Source organism: Prionailurus viverrinus, chromosome B1 (genome assembly GCF_022837055.1).
Source record: "Prionailurus viverrinus isolate Anna chromosome B1, UM_Priviv_1.0, whole genome shotgun sequence".
In the NCBI taxonomy this organism is placed as follows: domain Eukaryota; kingdom Metazoa; phylum Chordata; class Mammalia; order Carnivora; family Felidae; genus Prionailurus; species Prionailurus viverrinus.
In genome coordinates, this window is record NC_062564.1 from 75278029 (window position 1) to 75300048 (window position 22020).

At 36.0% G+C, this 22020-nt stretch overlaps 1 protein-coding gene across 3 annotated transcripts in view; it reads left to right on the top strand.

The window, feature by feature from the left end:
• Positions 1-22020, top strand: part of FBXW7 (F-box and WD repeat domain containing 7) — a 227776-nt gene that overhangs the window by 117475 nt on the left and 88281 nt on the right. For 2 of the 3 annotated variants that reach the window (XM_047856401.1, XM_047856400.1), the window contains 2 exons: positions 15393-15442; positions 16111-16698. In XM_047856401.1, coding sequence (XP_047712357.1) covers positions 16180-16698 — 519 coding nt within the window. In that variant the 5' untranslated portion in view covers positions 15393-15442; positions 16111-16179. The remainder of the gene's footprint in view (positions 1-15392; positions 15443-16110; positions 16699-22020) is intronic. The other variant, XM_047856402.1, reaches the window with a different exon arrangement.

The window sequence follows — 22020 nt, forward strand, 5'->3', positions numbered from 1 at the left end:
GCACAAAGTAAGATTCAGTAATAGGTAATACTTATTTTGGAGTTGTGTTGAGAATTGATAAGGAAACAAGATTACAAAGTTGGATAGCTACTTTGGGTTATAGTCTGTAGAATTTCATTGCTTTGCCTAAAATCTTATCTGTTTAAACTGGCGAAATACTTGTAATCGTATACAAGTATAGAGCTCATTTGCAGATTCAAATATAGCTTTAAGAGCACTTTGTAACTAGTAAGCAAGAGCAGTTAGAATGTGTGCATGAGTTTTTGGGTGTGGGGGAGATATGGTGTGCTCCCTTTTTCCTAAAGGGGGGTCTAGGAGAAAATCTCATGATTTCTTTTACTTTGCTGGGGGCATCCTTAAGGCTTTTTTTTTTTTTTTTTTTTTTTTTTACCAGGGCCTAGACCCACTGTCCAAGGCCCTGACTGGAAGAAAGGTGATGTTTAGGGGTCTGAGGAAGAAGAGTGGTCTCTGTCTTAAGAAGGTTCTTTTTTATAAAAGAGATAGTAGTAATGGTGTCCTGTTACCGTCACTTGTGCCTTTTGTTTCTCTTGCTGCTGCAAGATCCTTAATTATGCTTTGTTGGAAGATAGGTTGGCCTAGTGGAGTGAACACAAACCTTCGTCCAGACATATCTCCGTTTCAAGCCTGTTGCTAAATCTTACTAAGTCTTTGGGCAAGTGACCTTAATCTGAGACTGTTCCCTGTTTTGTAAAATGGGAATAATGATCTCAGGGTTCTAGATTAGATGAATAAGCTGTATCTAACATATTGTTAGTTTCTAGTGGGCTCTCTGCTGATTACATGAATGCAGTGGAAGCATCTTTACGAACCTGAATATAAGACAGCCTTCTTAACTGTAAAGATTTCCAGCTAGTATTTCTTTTCTCTATCTGCGTAGGTAAGTTTCTGCAGAAGAAAAAAAGGCATATTTTTATGGCTTTCAATTATTATTATTATTATTATTATTATTATTCTTTTGAGTTAGCATTCTAATTTTGTCTAGGTGGGAAGAATAACTTTGGAGTGAAGGAATCCTGTTGGAAACTTGAAGTTCTAAGAAATATCCCTCCTAACAAATCTTAAAATCACTAGTTTTGGAGAGCAATGACCACTGTTTTTGTCTGCCCGGTTATTTGAATGGCTGAGTGTAGTGGTAAAATCCTTAGGCAGTCCTCATTGTGATAAGGAATTTGAGTTGTGACCAATCCACAATGCTTCCTCTTAGTTTTAGATTGAGTGTACAACACAGCATTGTGCTGAGATTGCGGGTGTTTGGAAGTTTGAGAGTGTTTTACAACCACTGCCTTGTTAGGTTTGTCCAGAAATACTGTTCTATAACCTGAAAAATTTTAAAAATTTCTTGTCTGAAAATTACAGATCATTATGTAAGGGATCTAGTTTACTAATCTAATCATTGTGACAGTATTGCTTTATTTGTACATAAATAGAGAAGATCTTTGTAAGAAAATCATGATACTTCTTACTATTTAGAAAATAATAGCTCTCAGTCTTGACTAAAAAAAGGAAAGAAAAAGAATAGTTTTTAACAGATTATAAATGTTTCTTGTTATTAGAATTAATGTTTTAGATGTTTTTGAGTTTTTATTTTTTTTGTGGTGATGGTTTTTGCCTTTTTTGCTTTTACAGTTATCATAGTATTGACAGATAAGGACATTGGTGGGCAGTGATGGAGTCAGGCTAGAATGAAGCTTATTTTATTTTATATAATTATAATTATATAACTTTTATTTTTCTCATTCATACTATGTCTTACAAAGGTCTAACAAAGGTAGATTTTTTCATAATTTTTTAAAAACGGTATTTTTATAGCCATTGCTCTCTCCCCCCCCCCCTTTTTTTTTTGATTCAGGGCATATGTCTTTGGTCAGCATTGTATTACCAGTACCTAGCTCATGTTAGAGTTTAATTATTTCTGTTTGTGAACTCAAATACACATTTTTTGAAACCACACTGTGTGCAGTGCAGTCAGGCAGTATTTCCCCCAAGGCCCACTCAGCCTTCCTGCCAAGAATTTGAAGAGGAAGATGGAATGATTGTTTCTTAGAGTCTCTCTGTGAATAGTGATTCTCTGACATATTCATCTGAATGAAGTAATTGTTTTTCCTCAGTGAGCAAGAAAAAAAATCCAGACAGCAAGTTACCTGAGTTCTAACATACTGATGGAAACCTCCCAGGAACCTAGGCAAGGGGGCATCCAGCAGTAGCAAATGAGAATAGGATTCCTAAATTTAAAAAGCAGATAACAAGACATTTTTTTCCTTTGTGGTCCACATTAGTTGCCATGCTAAAACTGCTAAGATAGAAACTTTATTAAAAAAAAAAATAGATTAGTTTCCTATAGACGAAATTTTCTATATTACAGTGGTGTGCTTTTTCTGAAGGTCAAAACCTTATTGTAAAATGATAGTGAGACAGAGTAGTGGCCAGAGCTAAAAGGATTTGAGTAAGTGCTTGCTCATTGCGGTAGTGTGTGTTCCTTAAAGATGCTGAGTTATTTCTGAAACTTAGCAGATTCTGGTTTTCTTTGGTACTGTGGTCATTGGCTGTTTAGGGTAGTGGTGTCAGATTGTTGTTCCTTCTAGTACAGTTGTTATTTTAGCTCTATTGTATTCTTCATTCAAAGTCCTCTCTACCTGCTATAGAATGTTTCACAGTGTATGCTGTGCTGACTCCTTAGTACCAGGAGTGTGGACTCTGGGAAAACTGCCACCTTACTGTTGAAGTGGAAAAGCCAGTATTCTGGACTTGTAGCTTGGCTCTCTGATGTGATTGTATCTGGTATTAGTGTAGAGAAGACCCAATTAATGGACTCAGAGCAAAGAAGTTCAAAGCCTTTTTCAGCATTTAACAGGCTCGCAGTAGGAGTCAAAAGGCAGAGAAATTTTATCATTGTCCTCAATTAATACATATCCTCATTTTTTTTTTTTTAAATTTTATTTTCAACGTTTATTTATTTTTGGGACAGAGAGAGACAGAGCATGAACGGGGAAGGGGCAGAGAGAGAGGGAGACACAGAATCGGAAACAGGCTCCAGGCTCTGAGCCATCAGCCCAGAGCCTGACGCGGGGCTCGAACTCACGGACCGCGAGATCGTGACCTGGCTGAAGCCGGACGCTTAACTGACTGCGCCACCCAGGCGCCCCCATATCCTCATTTTTAATTGAGGTGCTTTTTATATAAAGTGAAATCATAGATGAGTTTTGACAATACATATACCTATGTAATCAGCACCTCAGTCAAGAAATGGAATATTTTTATCACTCCCCAAATTTCCCTCATTCTCAAGTCCATTCGATCCGTACTTAGGCAACAACTGTTTTGATTACTATCACTGTAGATTAGTTTTTTGTATTCTTAAACATCATATAAATGGAATCATATAATGTTGCCTTTTTTTCTGGCGTTCACTCAACAGTTTTTTTTTTAATGTTTATTTCTGAGAGAGAGGGAGAGACAGACAGAGCAAGGGGGAGTGGAAGGATAGAGAGAGAGGGAGACAGAGAATCTGAAGCAGGCTCTGCACTGACAGCAGCGGAGCCTGATATGGGGCTCAGCCTCACAAACCATGAGATCATGACTGAGCTGAAGTCGACACTTAACCAAATGAGTCACCCAGATGCCTCTCAACACACTGTTTTTGATACCCATTTTGTTTCATGTATCAGACATGCATTCTTATTTCTTTGTATTCTTATTTCCATTGTATGAATGTATCACAATTTATTTATCCATGGTTTTGTTGGTGAACGTTTGAGTTGGGTTTATTTTTGGTTCTTAATAAAGCTGTTATATGATACCAGCCTATTTGTGGACATTTCTGTTGGATAAGTACTTAGGACCATATGTGGTAGCTCACAGGGTGTGTGTGTGTGTGTGTGTGTGTGTGTGTGTGTGTGTTTAATGTTTATTTTTGAAAGAAAGAGTCAGAGCGCAAGCAGGGGAGGGTCAGAGAGGGAGCGAGGAAGACACAATCTGAAGCAGCCTCCAGGCTCTGAGCTGTCAGCACAGAGCCTGATGTGGGGCTTGAACCAATGAACTGGGAGATCATGACCTGAGCCAAAGTCAAATGCTCAACCGACTGGGCCACCCAGGCACCCCACAGGGTGTGTGTTTTTATAAGAAATTGCCAAATGGTTTTCTACAGTGGTGATAACATTGTACAATCCCACTAGCCATGTATGAGAGGTTTAGTTGTTTCCTGTCTTTACCAATGTGTGGTGGGTTTGGTCCCTTTTAGTTTAGCAATTCTTTTTTATTTAAAAAAAAATTTTTTTTTTCAACGTTTATTTTGTATTTTTGGGACAGAGAGAGACAGAGCATGAACGGGGAAGGGGCAGAGAGAGAGGGAGACACAGAATCGGAAACAGGCTCCAGGCTCTGAGCCATCAGCTGTCAGCACAGAGCCTGATGCGGGGCTCGAACTCCCGGACCGCGAGATCGTGACCTGGCTGAAGTCGGACGCTTAACCGACTGTGCCACCCAGGCGCCCCCAATTTAGCAATTCTTGTTGGTGGGAAGTTGTATTGCATTGTGGTTTTAATTTGCATTTCCTTGATCGCTAGTTTTATAGAATACCTTTTCATATGTTTATCAATCTTTTTATATTTTCTTTAGTTAACTGTGTCTCATCCAATTTTTCATTCAATATTTGAATGATGAATGACTAAGTTGGTACATGAGTGACTTCTGTGATTGTTGACTTTTATCACACACATGTCAGCATTTATATGCACACCTGATACCCCTCCTGCTCCAAGAAATGATGTTGGCACCTTTCTACCTAAAAGACCTGTAGGAGAGATCTATTTGTTTGGTGATAAGTGTGTGTTTTTCAGAAGTAGACTTTAGTTTTGAACTACCACAAAGAAATAGAAATATCTGGTAACAATGTAAGATGGACACTTAAATTTTCATATTTTAATATCTGTATTCCCATGCTTTACTTTAGAATGTATAAGAAAAGTTTTTGAATGTATTCTAGGAAATGGAAGAATTATCCTATGAATTTTGTATATATTTGTTGGTTAACGGTTTTAAAAATTGCAGGAAGTAATAGATTATATGGACTGTAATAAAGTTATACGGACAGTTGAGTACACTTCCCAAATGTGAAAAAAAAGCCTATATATTGTCTATGTCTAATCATTGGCATATCCCTGCACTTTAAAGCTTAGCATTTTATTATATACTTGATATGTGGTGTCAGTTAGCATCAGGAAGATAGAATAAGCAAAAGTAATTCCTGTTTTCTTCATGGAATTGGAAGGTGAGACACTTGAAATAACCCACCTGTTCACTTTTTTAGCCTTCTACTTTCTATAATATACATTATAAAAGACAACTCACACACAATATGTCAATCCTTTATGGTCAAGCTTATCCCTTTATCAACCCAATAGTTACTGCATTTCTTTTATTATTAGTGCATGTTCCCAACCGTTCCCTAAATTTTCTACCACTATTTTATTTTTATAAGCAGAAGGGGGAGGTCCTTGTATTCAAGACCTGTGCTTGCCAATTTCAGCAGTTCTGTGACACAGAAGAATAGAAGAGTGAAGGAAGTGACTTACATTGCCAGATAGTTAGTAAAGGGTGGGCAAAGAACTGTGTCAAAGAGAAGAAAGACATCTTCTTACAAAGATACAGACATATGAGAACATAGAGCATATTAGGAGAATACAAGTAGATAATATTTTTGGGTAGTGTATAGTTTAAGACAAATCAGTTTATATTAAAGATGGATAGAAGTGAGACCAGATTAGGAACATCTTGTGTACTGTGCTTAGGAGTTCAGATTTTATTCTATAGAATAGTTTCAAAAGTTTTACAGAGTCACTTGGGTTGCTTTGTTTCTGTGAACAGTGTTCTCCTCCACTTGTCCCTCACAAGCTCTCTTTACCTGTTTAATGTTTTGCCTTCATTTGAGCAAAGAGTTCAGCATGTAAAAAGTTTGGAAACTGCCATTGAGATGTTAATATTTCATGTTCTGGCAGCAGTATAGAGGGTAGGTGAGAGGTACAGGACACAAAAGATGGGAAGATTACTAAGGATGCTGTTCAAATAGTTTGGGTAAGAGGCAGATAGTTTCTGCTTATTATACAGCACTAGGGGAGTGGAATCGATTGTGGATCTGCTTAAGAGGTAGACTTAGGAGGACTTAGTGATGGTGTGATTGGTTGGCAAAAGTGTCAGGACAAGGCAAAGGTAGTTTGTAACAAGTAATGGAAACCAAAATGATGTCCAGATTTTCCCGTGCTCCCCATTTTTTTTAACTTCCAGAAAAGTCCCAACTATAGTCTTAAGAACTTTAGTCCCAGAACCATTTGATAAGTTTGCCAACGTTACGTACCATCACCCCCAAACTCTTGAGTATGCATTTCTTATAAAAAAAAGGACATTCTCCAGCATAATCACAGTATAACCATTAAAATCAGGATATTGGCATCAGTGTATAGATTTTCTATTCCTCCGACCCCAAATACATTTCACTAGTTGTTCAAATGCTAACTCCTATAATAAAAAGATTCCATTCAAAATCATGGACTGCATGGAGTTATCTTGTATCTGGAACAGTGCCTTGATCTTTACTTTCATTCCTTTCACACCTTTGAAGATTCTAGGGTAGTCATTTTGAACAAGGACCCTCAATTTGGGTTTGTCTAGTGTTTCCTCATTAGTGGATTCAGGTTATGCATTGTTGGCTAGAATTTCAAAGAAGTGATGCTATTTTACTTTCATTACTTTTTATTAGGTAAACGTAATATCAGTTTGTCACATTACTGATGTTCACTTTCAGTCTTTCTCAATCTTTTTACATTGGGGAAACACTTAAAATAATCTTATCTTAGGAATCACATAAAAATTATTATATGTACAGCTCATGGTACATCAGCTTGATCAGTAAGTTGTAGATAAAATAATTTACTGATAATTGTCAGCCCTCTTTTGAGTAGAGAATGTTGTCTGTGGATCTGTTTGTATTGGAAAGTTCATTAGTCAGTCGCCTCTTTTTGTGTGATTCCCTCTTCCCACAACGTGTATCTGTTTGTTTTTTTTTTAATTTTTTAAATGTTTATTTATTTTTGACAGAGAGAGAGAGAGAGAGACAGAGCACAAGTGGGGGAGGGGCAGAGAGAGAGGGAGACACAGAATCTGAAGCAGGCTGCAGGCTCTGAGCTGTCAGCACAGAGCCTATGTGGGGCTCGAACTCAGACCGTGAGATCATGACCTGAGCCCAAGTCGGAGGCTCAACCAACTGAGCCACCCAGGCACCCTAGTGTATCTGTTTTAATACAAGTTAGTAGAGCAGGTAGAGATTACAGTTTTTGTTTTTTACTTTACTACTTTGTCTTTTTTGCCTTATTCGAATAGGCCTTGACCATTAACTTCTACTGTATGAGATCCAAATTAGATATGGTATGTGCAAGAGTAGTTTTCCCTTCATGTTTAAAACTAAAAATGACATTTTAGCGAACTTTTCTTGGGGGAAAATACAACCCCCTGTTAATTAAGTTTAACTTACTTTCCTTGAGATAAATATCTTTTATCTTTGCATAAATTTTTCAGACTCATAAGAAATGTAATAAATTTCACATAACAAGCTTAAACCAAAATGGGGCTTAATTTTTCTTAATGTAGGTTCAGCAGATTTAATTTAAATAAAGGTTGTAAATTCATTTTAATATTACAGCATGAAAATTTTTCAACAGTGTTGAATAGTAAACCAACTCAAACCATAAGCCAAAGCAATATGGATAAAAATATTGCCTAGACACTATTTATCTTATAAAAGACTTGGAAAAAACATTTCCTTATTCAGTAATATGATCTGGCTCCAATGCAGGCTTAGCAGTTAGAAAAGTACTTCTTTTATTAGGTTTTAAAGACACTGCAGAGAAGGAAGGAGCTAGCAACAGAGAACAGTACTACCCGAGGAATGACATCAAGAAAAGAATGATACCAAAGGAAATTAAGGGACAAGAGAGTGGTAAAGAAGAGGGAATGCTTATTCAGTAAATGTAAAAAACTACAAAAATGGTAAAAGATCCAGTGGGATTTAGCAGCCAGTTTAAAATTTGGTTTTAGTGGAGTAAATGCAAATTGCAGATGTAGTAGAGTTGAATGGGAATGAGGAATTAAATTTGGCCAAAACGAAAACATATAAGTTAAAAAACAAAAAATAGGTATTGTAATGTGAACTGAGAAATAGTGTTTTATGTTATTTCCAGTAAAGATATATATGATTGATGAGCCATGTGGACTTAAATCGTTGTTCCAAACCATAAAATTTGCTGCTCACATGAATATTTGCACAGTGCTCCCCATGTTGTTCATTTTGTGTTGCTTTTGTTAATCTACATTGCTAAGGACCTATTTAGCCAATTATGGAGTCCCTGGAAGATTTTCACCTTAAGGTACATCTTTGATTTCCCAGTTAACAACAGTATAAGCCATGTGGAACTAGAATTACCCAACAAATTCTGTGCTTTTGAAGTATCAATCTTTTTAGTCACGTATTTATTTTTTTATAGCTTGTGTTAAAATAACAAGAAATTTGATAAAAGAAAAAAATGATAAATAGATGTTAAGGCTAGATTTATACCCAGTTTAAAAAATACAACATGTAACATGTTCACAGTACAGCTTTTAAAAATGTGTTTAAATATTTGATATTGTGTTTGTGACCTGGCTTGAAGTTCTTTGGTGAGAAAGAATGCATATAATTGACTTTAAAAAGATTTAATAATTATTTACTGACTAAAAAATGCTTTGAGGACTAAGCTGAACATTTATGGCTTTGGGTAGGTGCTGAAGAGAGCTGTGGTGAAAAAGGAACGTCTTTTTCCTGAGGAAGCTTAAAATCTAGTGGGAAGAGACAGATAATACATGAATAGACGGATAGATAGATGGGCACTTACTGTATTGCATACACTATTCCAGTGCTTTTATACAGTGCTATGGAGAAGAGTAAAACAGGGCAAGGGGGAAAGGAAGTATGATGCAAGGGAGTTATTATTTTTAAAACTTCTTTTCAATGTTTTTATTTTATTTTTGAGAGACAGAGTGTGAGCAGGGGAGGGGCAGAGAGAGAGGGAGACAGAATCTGAAGTAGGCTCCAGGCTCTGAGCTGTCATCGCAGAGCCTGACCTGGGGCTCAAATTCATGGACTGTGAGATTGTGACCTGAGCTGAAGTCGGATGCTTAGCTGACTGAGCCACCCAGGCACCCTGGGAGTTGTTATTTTAAATAAAATTATTAGGGAAAGTGTCATTGTTTAGGGGACATGTGAACTGATTCTGAAGAAAGCAATGGGCAGAACCATATGGATCTACTGGGGAGAGCATTCAGGCAGAGGGAGTGGCCAGTGCAAAGGCTCTGAGATAGCAGCATATTTTCTTCTTGAAGAAAGAACAAGATTAGAAAGAGTAAAGTTAAAAAAAGAACAGAATATAAGCACATAGTGTTGGTGGTGTCTGTAGATTATTATATAGATAGGTAACCATAAAAATTGACATTTATTCTGAGTGAAATGGCATTTTATTATGTATTCCCAGATACTGTTAATCAGTTTGGCTATAATTAACAAATAAATTATTAACTTGGGGTATGTATAGATTTCATTATATGAGGTTGGAGTGTTGGTAAGTGGTGTGGCCAGAAGAGGGCTCCTGGTGATTAGGGAAGCTGCTTTCAGATTCAGGGAAAATCCTAAACTGCTTGCTGAAGGTGATTGCAAGTTTCAAGTTATCCTTTTTGATCATCAGTACAATTTGGTTTGTTTTCCTGCGATCTATGTCTTAAAGCTTCTTAAATGACTTTGTAGTCTAATGGATCATCCCGTGCCATGTAATTTTAAAAATGTCTAAAAATTTCATAGTCATTTGGAGGCTTTGGCAGTTTGCTTAAAGTTACCCCTTGTTTTATTAGTGTAACTAGTGTTCCTCAGTTACTTAGATTTAAAGGTAATTTCAAGGTTAATGTTTGTCTTGGAAACATCTTTTGAGGCTTACAGCTCTAATTTACTCTTAAGACAGGCTTTCAGAGCTCAACTTGTTTAACATGTGAACTTGCCCTCTTTGATTCCTTTAAGCATCCTGAAATAAGTTCAAATGGTTTTTAATCAAAGATTTTTGAAAAGCAAGGTTCATGAGAAATTAGTGAAAAAGTTTCTGAGCAACTAGTTTAAAAAAAAAAAAAGCACTGAAATTAGGTCTGAAATGCCACTAAATGAACAAAGTATAATGACCAAAAGTTAGCCACTATTTTCTGGGACGTGGGTAAAAGTCCTGGAGTAATTCTCTTCTATCACAGCAACCTTATTTCTGATTTTTTTTGAAAAGCAAAATTATTATCATACTTCTCCTTCATCCTAGGATGGAACTGACTGTTGAGGCACCTCTTTCTTCAGACATCCTTAGGTTCGTAATTCCCTGGACTTCACACTATTGTGAAAGATGCTGCCAGAAGAACCCTGTTTTGCCCACTGTAATTACAAAGGGAAAATGATGCCACTCTCTCCCCTTTTCTTTCTAGAGATTACTTTATACAAAGTATAACTTTATTTAATATAGGCTATCTGAATTTTCATTTATGTGAGAAATCTAGTGATGAATATCTATTAGAGCTTTCAATTTCTTTGATCATTTATCCTTTGTTATATATCCAGAAGCAATAATTGGTAATGCTGTGGCTTCTTCATCAGTATCTCAAAATACTGTGTGAATCTTGCATTGCAAGCACAGCTCTGTCTAAAGGATTGAGATAAAGTAGGTACAATTCATGCTCATTATTTGCAGATCTGTATTTGCAAATTTGCTTATGCACTATAGTTTATTTTTGACACCAAAAAGCAATATTCATGATGTTTTCACAGTCATTTGTGGACTCGGGCGTGCACAGGGTGGCAAAAAAATCACTTGGCATGCACATTCCTTTCTGGGGTCAAACAAAGTGACTCTCTGCCTTCTTGTTTCAGCTCTCATACTGTAAACAAGTGTCCTTTTTATGGTTTATTTAGTGAAATATTTTTCATTAAAAGCTTTTCACTGGTAATTTGCCATTTAAAATGGTCTCCAGGCATAGTGGTGAGGTGCTGTCTAGTGTCGTGATGTGCCTTATGGAGAGCATAAGACAAGCTTTGTTCAGGCATGAATTTATAGTACTGCTGACTGTGAGTCAGTGTTAATGAATCAACAATATGTATTCAGTACATGTCTTTATATAGAAACATACATATGAAAAGATTATATATTGATCAGTTGGCCAAAATGTTTGTGACCAAGGCTTGTAGGAACTTAACTCTGTGTTTCCTCTAGGAGCAGTGGCTCAGTATTTGTGGTAACTTTATAGAACACAATTACTGCAAATAATGAGAATGGACTGTGTTTAATTAAGGGTGGTGATTTATAGAGATTTTAGGTATCTGAAATATTTCATAATTACCTCTTTAAACCATTGTTTCAGGTTTGTTTAAATACATACACACATACAGAGTTATTTATAATGTAAAATCTGATTTTTTCATGGGTTCTGGTTGGGTTAAAGGTCAGCGATTAACTCGTAAAGAAACGTTTCCAACATTATTCTCTAGAAAATTAAAATGTGCCTGAAGCATATTGAGTGTTCAGCAAGTATTTGTTTTAGAATAATAATCTTTGAGCACTGTAGTGATTCTGGTTTTGGAAAAGAAGGCTGCATATCAGTGTTAGAGAATAATACTCTTAGGATTTTATCATCTATAGTTAATGTAGACTGAGGCACATAAAAGAAAACTCAGTTGAATGTCTCTTTCTGGTCCCTACTTTGCTTGAAGCTAGCTGGAAGCTAGCAATCTTGAGAAATTTACTTAAATCTCTTCCAGCTTCAGTTGCTTTGTCTGTGAAGTGAGGAACATTTTCAATTTAAAATTTCTATGGTTTTCTTGACTTTGAGTCATTTCCATTCTTCTCATGCCCAATTGTCAAGGAAATTGTGTAATTTAATGTCAAAGTATATTAGCCATCAGACTTTATTTTCCTTACTTCCAAGTTTGGTCTCACTAGTTATTGATAAAAACCGTAAGTTATGTATTTGATATATCTTGACATTATATACTTCTGGTAAAAAGAAATAAAAGAGCATTTCTGGATTTTATACTGACTTTTTAGGATACAGGATTCTGTTTGTTGATGTTTGTGTTTCTTACAAGTTCTAATTCTACAGAATTAGAGTTTTAAAAGTGAAAGTGTGCATTTTTTGTTAATACTTTATTAGCTTTTCCTACATGGCAGTTTTAAGTTTTAGGTCAACTTTGTTTTCTTTTTCTTAATGTGGGGCTTTATAAACTACTTTTTAAAAGAAACCCCCCCCCCCATAGGTATTTAATCGATTCTGATCTTATTGGATAAATATTTATTATTTTAATTAGGTCATTAGCTTCTTTAATAGATTATTAGAACTAATTTCCTAAAAACACTGGATTTTTTTGTTTAATTTTGTGTTTATGAATACCATTAGAAGATGAAATTTTCATTCCTATTTTCCATTCCCAAACTGGGTCAGAGAAATCCAGTCTAATATATATACTACTTGGACAAATTTTTATGTAAGTCTGTCAGATATTTTTAGCCTTTTCAAATATTCTGGGATTCCTCTAATCTGACTTTTAGCTGTGTCATTGTATATTTTATATTGGCTGTGCTTTAAATCTGATTCTTTTACTTGGATTTGCCATTTTTGACCAGGTCTGTTTGTAAGAATCTGTATTATTTTGAAAGCTATCTCTATGCCATGGTTGTAAATATGAGTCAGTTAACTTTATTGGCTTAAATTAAGACACTTTATTCTCTGTTCTTCCCAATATAACACTAAAGTTACAGAATGATAGTGATTTGAATTTTTGTTTTCATAATTGGCAACAGAAGTGTTCACCAGTGACCAGTACTAGTACTATTTTAGAAATGCCAGTCATACACTTTCTATTTGTTGATAGGCTGACTGCTTACCAACAGTCTCCTCCCTACTTTTCACATATTCTTTATGATTAGCTTTATGACCTTTGTTCTTTCACCTTTTGCACTTTATGAATTGCTTTCAATATGGCATTTAACCTGTTTCAGTCTCTTAAAAATTTGCCTGTTAGGTTGGACACACAAAGGGCAGTTGGTTGGGGTTTGCATTATCCCAGGGTACTGACCCTGTTATCGTGCTGTTCTATGCATAAACATCCAAGTGAAAAATGTTCTGTTAATGTTAGGAGAGCTGACTTTAGATACAGTTATGAAAGCAAGATTTTGATTGTTTGAAGGAAACCTACGAATAGTAGATTTACCTTATATACATTAGGATACTATATATATTCATTTGTGTAGGTCAGTGTTTTTTTTTTAACCTGCCTTTCTCTAATGTTTTCATAGTTTGTCTTCTACATATACTAGCCAATAAGACTTTGATGACCTTTATTTTCTGTAGTTTTTTACTTTTAATTTTTTGTAGAAAACAACAGATATATTATTTAATGTGCTTTTCCTAAGACCTACTTTCCACCTCAAATAGAAATTTTGTTGTTGTTCTTGTCTGAGCTGTAAATAAGAACCACTTGACTCTTTAAAGCCATATTTAGTATGTATTACATCATAGCTTATTGATTATATTTGATCATCGAAATCTCATGCACCTAGGAAAGTTTCCTTCTCTCTCCCTAAAGGACTATTTCATACTTCTTTCTTCAAATTTCTAACACTCTTCTCCCAAGATCACTCTGATGATGATGACAATGATGACGCTGCTTCCTACTTTAGAAAGAAGAAGGAAAACAGTTGAAGGAATGAGTAGAGAATTTCCAAAGACTTCTACCTCTGTAAAAACCCACCTATTTCCAGCTGTTTCCACATTGAAAAATATGGTAAAAAGAAATAAATTTAAAGTACCTGTGATACCACACTTCTTTTCTATCTTTTGCCATAAAGTTTCCATTTTTTTTTAACTAAAACTAGTCCTCCATTTTTGAATTCTTTCTCATCATCCCCTTTTAATTAATTAAGAAGAACACCACAATTTCTTCTCTTTCTTGATTACGTTTCAAACTTTTTGCTTTGTACCAGATCACTCTTGTTAATATACAGATACACTACACTGCTAGGTCTCCAGTCTTGAAGAATAAAAAATTTTCTTTTAATTCTGTTTTCCCTACCAGTTACCACTCCCTTTTGTTTGTTCTTTTTTGCAGCAAACTCCTAACTTGTTTGTACCTACCATCTCTGTTCTCTTTTCCTACTCTCTTAAATCTACTTTAATCAGAGTTCAACTAACAAAACTCCTATTACTAGTGACTTCCATGTTACTGAACCCAATAGTCAATTCTTTCTGTTCATCCTTCTTGATCTGTCATCAACAGTTGTCATTTTATACTTTGTCCTTCGGGGTATACTTTCTTTACCTGAATGTTTCGAAGATACCACCCATTCCCAGTCCTTCTTGTTAGTTACCTTTGTTGGTTAGTCTTCTCTTTGAATGTTGGAGTGTCTCATAGCTCAGTCGTTGGAACTCTTCTCTTTCTATACTTACACTTCTAGTTGTAATTAGAATTAAAGAATTTTCCCCCCACACTACAGCTTATTTCTTAGCAAGTGTAGATTATAGAAAGTGAAATGAAATATTGCTATTTTAAAGCTATCTTTCAGACTTTCAAACCCCATTTCAAAACTTGCAGTGAGAACTGAGGCACTTTGGGAGATTTACCATCTAGTGGCAAGGGTTCGAAAAGTACATAAGGCTATTTTAATAAAGACCATTGTGATATAATGTAGTTATTCTTAGGACATGATAGAAGATGTATGTTGTATTTGTTTTATCTCATAAACCTATAAAGATATTTTTAAAAGGAGTTTTATACGAACTTGGGCAGTGAATTGGCATTATTTTATATGACCTCAAACATGTCCATATAGATATCTGCAAAGGGTGAAATTTAGGAATGACCATTATGAAAAGATTTTATATCAGATCAAATTTTAGTGTCAGTCTATAAAACTTTTATAAAAGCAAATGTGTCTGATATATAGCATTTGAAAATGCAGTTAAAAAATAAGTTTTAGGTGCTTACAATACCACCGCCCAAAAGCAGTTTGTATTTTGAAATCTTGTATTTATGCAGTTTAAAAATCATGTTGTGATCATGTAATTTCCCTTAGCATAATATAAACATCCATGCCCTCAAATTTTTAAAAATGAACATCGTGTTTAGGAATTGCACTATATGTATCCCATCTCATGGATTCCTTTTCTTGAATGTTTTGGTTTTGATTATTTTTATTTACATTTATTTTTATTTTTTGCTTTTGTGGATAAAGCTGCAGTGAGCATCCTTTGCATAATTTTTTTTTCTGTTTTAGGATTACTTCCTTAGGATAGATTGCCAGAAGTGGAGTTACTGGGTCAGAGGGTATGAACTTATGAACTTTTTTTCCTTTTTTAAAAAATAAAAGTAAAACTTTTTGTTTATTTACTGTCCATTCAATTTATATTCATTGTGAACGATGAAAATCATAATGAATTATACTTGGTGCCTGTCGGAAAACTATGTCTTAAGGCAAGGTTCTATGATCAGAGAAGTTTGGGAAATTCCTAAGGTAAGAAGGCCTTTTTATCTTGGTTTACCTCAGCATTTCCTGAACTTAACTGAGCATTGAATGTTTTTTTTTTTTGTTTTTTTTTTGTTTTGTTTTGTTTTTATGATGTACTTCATAACATCTTCTGGAAGCTTTACAAAAGATATCATTTATGAACTGACTTAAAATTGAAAATGATTTTATTGGTTAAATTATGTTTTGTTGGTCAAAGCAACTAAATTATCAGGCTTCATTCTAAAATTGTTTAAAAGATTAAAATAAAGCTGTTTACTATGTGATTTTTGTGTCTGTCTTTGTAAAGTGTCGTAATTTCTACATTTTAAACTTTATTGATTTCTAAAGAACATCTTAATGTCTCCATGGCATCAGATACTTTATAATCTTTAATGAAATTTGGAATATAGACCTAGGACATAAAAGTGGAAGATAATATAGATTGAACAAACCTTTTTCTCCCCCCCACCCCCATTTTTCCCTACAGAATGTGAAATCCTTTGCATCTTCTGATAGTCTAGCCAAGGTCCAAGAAGTAGCAAGCTGGCTTTTGGAAATGAATCAGGAACTGCTCTCTGTGGGCAGCAAAAGACGACGAACTGGAGGCTCTCTGAGAGGTAACCCTTCCTCAAGCCAGGCAGATGAGGAGCAGATGAACCGCGTGGTAGAGGAGGAACAGCACCAGCAGCAGCAGCAGCAGCAGCAGCTCCGACAACAAGAGGAGGAGCACACCGCAAGGAATGGTGAAGTCATCCGAGCAGAACCTAGGCTTGGAGACCAGAACGACTCCCAGCAAGGACGGTTGGAAGAAAACAACAATCGATTCATTTCGGTAGATGAGGACTCCTCAGGAAATCAGGAAGAACAAGAAGAAGACGGAGAACATGCTGGTGAGCAAGATGAGGAGGATGAAGAGGAAGAGGAAATGGACCAGGAGAGTGATGATTTTGATCAGTCTGATGACAGTAGCAGGGAAGATGAACATACACATAGTAACAGTGTCACAAACTCCACTAGTATCGTGGACCTGCCTATTCACCAACTCTCCTCCCCGTTCTATACAAAGACAACAAAAGTGAGTATATTTAGTTCACTGTTCCCCTGAGACGTTTACCTATCCACATTCATTGTAATGAAACTGTCCTCTCACACTCTTTGTTATTACCACAGAATTCATCATCAGATGTGTAGTAATAAAATGAACTAATTTTTGTTTTACAGAAAGTATTAGAAACAGAAGTACTGATAATGGCACAATCTTATTACAAACGGAGGGAAGGGTAATTGATCCTATTACTATGAGAAATCATTAATATCAAATTTTACCATAAATTTTATCCCTAGGACGGGGGTTAGTAGTTTGTGTGCAGCGGAGAGTGTTGCAGTGAAACATGATTTGTGTAAATCAAATCGTAAAGAAACTTTTCTTATTTACAAAATGCAGCTGCTGGGGTGGGCTGTGTATTCACAGGTGTCACTCCAAGGCACAAGTTATTGTCAAGTTTCTGCCACCACTTCCCTTATCTGCAGTTTTTGTTTTCCTTCCCATTCCTAGAAGACAGCTCTGTTGTATGTGCCTTCTTATCTCATTCAGCTAGTAGTAGCCCATGGAGTTAGCCATAGTCTTGTTTCAAAAGGTAGGCAGACTTCTGTCTAAACCAGAGAAATCTTATCAACTCTGGGACTTGTTGATTAATCTAGTGCTAGAACAACATTTCCATTGGATGCAGTCCTTTGTGGCTATGCCAGAAATTAAGGACTGAAGTATACCAGTCAGTCATACTGTCTGTCATCTTTGCTACTAGATAGGCAGGGAGGTCCTGAAACATTGAAGTCCGACTGAGATGGAAGGAGGAAGTGATTGGGCAGTTGCAGTAAATTTGGAATTGCCGGTGCTTGTTTGGGATGGCATGTGGGCTTCTCTCCTCAAAATACTCCCGGCTACTCCTTAAAATTGTGGTTATGACAAAGGGTGGGGATTGTAGAAGAAAAGAAGCAGCATTATTTCTCTCACTCCCCAATCTTTCTGTTGTAGTCTCTCCCCTTCCCTCCCAATCGAATATAGTCAAAATGAAATGATATAGTGCCTGGGCTTTACCTCAAAATAATACTGAAGGGGAGAAAAGGAGACAGTATAGATTGGTCATGAGTTGCTGATTGTTGAGGCCAGGTTACAGAGATTAGGGTGGGGGTGGCTCATGAGTATTCTTCTGTGTGGTTTTCAAAGTATGTTTAAAATATTCTATAATCGAAACATTTTTAAGTTGTAAGGAATGTGAACACACATACACACTAACCCTAGAAAATGATAATCAAAGTTGTAAATAGGAGTTTTCATTACATACTTGGTCTTGTTGACTAGCTCCTAAGTCAAGTAAGTGCTGACTTCTCCTCATTGAATTTTATTTTCTCTGTATTTTGGTGCTGTTGAAATTATAGGAAATTCAATAAGACGTCAGGTACTTTTTGCTGGACTTAGAATTTAATCAATATTTTAGGCAGTGTTGCTATCTATGGTCTAAATTTAAAGAGGAGAGAAAGTGAAAAGAATTATATTCAGAATGAATGAGTTATGTAACACAACTTTTGCCCCCCCCCCCCCCCCAGGCTTCTACGCTCATAAATCTTTATGTTTGCATGCTGTTTGGTTCTTTATTTATCATTTGAAAATTAGATAAAAATCATGACTGTCCATGTAGAGTAGACTTATAAGTTAAACAGTTCTTTGGTATGGAATATTATCATTCAAATGATAGCTTACTTACTTTACAGACATTAAAATGAATAATGTCCGTAGTAGTCTATCCTCTTGTTCTTATTTGCTTATTTTTAACTTTTTTTTTTTAAATTTTTTTTTCAACGTTTATTTATTTTTGGGACAGAGAGAGACAGAACATGAACGGGGGAGGGGCAGAGAGAGAGGGAGACACAGAATCGGAAACAGGCTCCAGGCTCCGAGCCATCAGCCCAGAGCCCGACGCGGGGCTCGAACTCACGGGCCGCGAGATCGTGACCTGGCTGAAGTCGGGCGCTTAACCGACCGAGCCACCCAGGCGCCCCGCTTATTTTTAAATTTTATAGTGAATCAGTGATTTAGCCCATAAAAAATATACAAACAGATGTAACATCGTCTCCCTTAATGTAACTTGACCTGGAATAAAATGTCTCAGGAACTAGGTTTAATACTTGAATTGCTGTATCATTTTTGCTTAAGGTTGTGAAACTTTAAACTCCTTCTAAAACATGTTTATCCCTAATTTACCTAGCCTGTCTGCAAGTTTAGATTTTATTTAGTTGGTTTGAGAAGGGGCTGACTTCAGTAGTGATTTATATCCATTCTGCCATCTCTGTCTCAAGGTGTTGAAGTGTTTTGAATCTCTACCCCTAATAGCTACAGCCTGCTTTGTTGGTAAGGCTAAGACCTTTTACAATGCAGTCCACCCAGCTTCTGTCCCCCAGATCTCTTGATCTCTCCCCCTCAAGGTTACTACATTAAAAGAGGGGGTTTCTACCTCTTTTTTTCTTGAGGATTCAAGTGGAAGAACGGGGCTTAATATTTTACTGCATTATCTTGTTTAAGAAAGAAGTTTAATTGAAACTAAGCATTGTTGAACAATGCAAAGCTATCAGTGAGTTCTGCTATATTTTAAAGACAAGAAAGCCAGCTAGACAAAACATATAGTTTTCCAAAAGGAGAAGTCATTAGATTGTTCTGTAGGAAAACTACCAGTACACAGGTTTGACAGATGCTTTATCTTTTTTTTCCTTTCAAGATGAAGCTGTAAACAGAACTTTTAGGTGTATTTTATGTAGTTATATTGTTACCTCCTTAAAAACAAAGTAACAATTTTAAGGCAGTTTTTTCCTAGTGTCTCTCAGGTCATGAAATGCAAGATATTGTGCAGTCCACACAAGGCCACAGGAGTGGACTGAGTACTAGCAACTGCAGGGATAGATGTGTATATGTGCATGAGTGTCTGTGTGTGTGTGTGTGTGTGTGTGTGTGTGTGTGTGTGTGTCTGTCTGTATAGGTATACTTTTGATATGTTGTTTATTTTGAGGTCATTTTCCTTCACAAATATGGCAAGAAGAATGTAAACTATTTGACTGCCAAGGCAGCAATGCCCTTCTACAATGAGGTATTTTGAGCTTCATTTGGCCCATTTTCCTTTTTTCTATTCTTGAAACTCTTCTTTAGGATCATTCCCAGAGTGCTTTATTTTCTCACCAATACTTTAGATTTCACCTGTTACTTCATTGCTTAAGAAGAAAATGTCAGTCACTCATGTATATAATAAATCTTAATATAGTAAATAAGGAAAGGCTCTCATTATTTCAAATATAGAACTGTAGATTGCGAGTAACTTGTTTTGTGAGTGTTCCGCAAGACCAGCAAACATTTCTAATACATTTTAACTTGATAAACGAGCAATGTCTTGCAATACGAGTACCATGTGATGCCAAACGTCACATGATCACAACTCGCTTTGATATACTTCCTAGTGCTTTGATTACAAGCATGTTTCCAGAATGAATTATGCTCCCAAACCAAGGTTTTACCGTATTTTTATTTTGGAGCAACTTTAAATTTTGATCATTCTAAACATAAAACACTTCAACAGACTTTACCCTTGGCCACAGTTTCTTTTAAGTCTTCTTAAACTGTGACTTTTAAGAAGAGTAGTGGTATAAGAATCATTTTTAACCCCCCCCCTTTTAATGTTAATATGGGATTAGCCTTTTACTTTACAGTTTTATCCAACATATCTTTCACGTGTTTGTTTTTTTTTTTTTGGGGGGGGGTGCAGTTTCTTAAATATACCCTGGCGCCAGCTGTACTTACTTATTCAATCATTCCTGAACATGCTGTATATGCAAATATATTAATGAGAAAATCCACTTTTGGTCTTTCCTTGCCTTGGTCTTTTCTTTGAAAACATACTGAAACTATCAAAACTCTTAGGACAGTCTTTTTTTCCCCCTAGTCACCAAAGATTTGTTCATATGGGAACCTACCTAATAATGTACATTAGAAATTTCAGACCATCTTAATGTTAAAAGTCAAGTGTAAGGGCAGTCAAGAATTGGTATTTATTAAGCCCGTATACTGTTTGCAAGTTCCTGTGATAGATAAGTAAGTAGAAGTTACAGAGAGACCAAAAATGACACTGTAAGTGACCAGAGATTTTAATCCAGATCTGCCTAATTTAACAAAACAAAACAAAACAAACAGCAACAACAACAAAAAAAACCCCCACACCTTTCTTTCCATGTGCTATGCTGCCCCTTATGGTAGAATTTGGAAAATATTGCTACACAAGATTTTCAGCAGAACTACAAGTCTATTCAGGTTCTAGACTCTGGAGTGTGATAACTTTCTAATACAGTGTCTCATTTGAAATCATTAGGGCTCAGTTAAGTGGTTTTCTGTGTGGTATTTAACAAAAATTATTGAAGATATAAAGGTTCAAGGCTAAAATTGTAACAAGAAGAAATGACAGTGAAATTTGAGATTGGAAAACAGGTATCACTTTTCCAGAGTACACCAAACCTGTTTTTAACCAAGAGTTCTGTGCTGTCTATTTCTGTAAATTTGACTAGTCTGCCTATAAATTCTAAAGTCAACTTGCTTCCTCAGATAGGAATGCTCATCTTTTCAGTTTTAACTCCCTCTGTACAGCCTTATATTAAAAAAAAAAAAAAAAATCTTGGCGTGCCAGGGTGGCTCAATCCATTAAGTGTCTGACACTTGGTTTTCACTCAGGTCATTATCTTATGGTTGTGAGATTGAGGCCTCATTGAGCTTGTGCTGGGCATGGAGACTACTTCAGATTCTCTTTTTCCTTCTTTTGCCCCTCCCCTGCTTGTGTCTGTGTGTGTGTGTGGGGGGGGGGGGGGGGCGGATTTGTTTTCTAAGGAGATGCCCAGCCCATACATAAAACTCTTTTGACATGTTTAATGCAGAGTAGCAACTCATTTTTCACTAAAATGAAAAGCAAATGAGGTTACCATTAGACCAAGTCTTTTGTATTCTCCTGATGTTTTCATGAACAAAACCATGCTTGAGCACCAGTTTCTGCTTCTTCCATGCCTGTCTTGTTGTCTTCCATCTGTTGTCACATAATTTTGTTCCTTAACCTCAAATTAGTCTATTTTTTCCCATCCTGACTGTTAGATTTCTCCTAGTAACTAAACAGCTTTTTTATCCTTTTTGCCTCAAATAAGAAATAAATGTCTATTAAATTTGACAAAAGTCTGAGGCTTTTTCTTGTTTCTAGATTCTAAACAGTAGAGAAATTGGGCACAATGATCACTAGGGGACCAGATTAGGGGATCAGAATGACAGTTTTGTTTCTGGTCTTCCATTCTCCAACCACTCTTTTGAACAAGAGCTCCT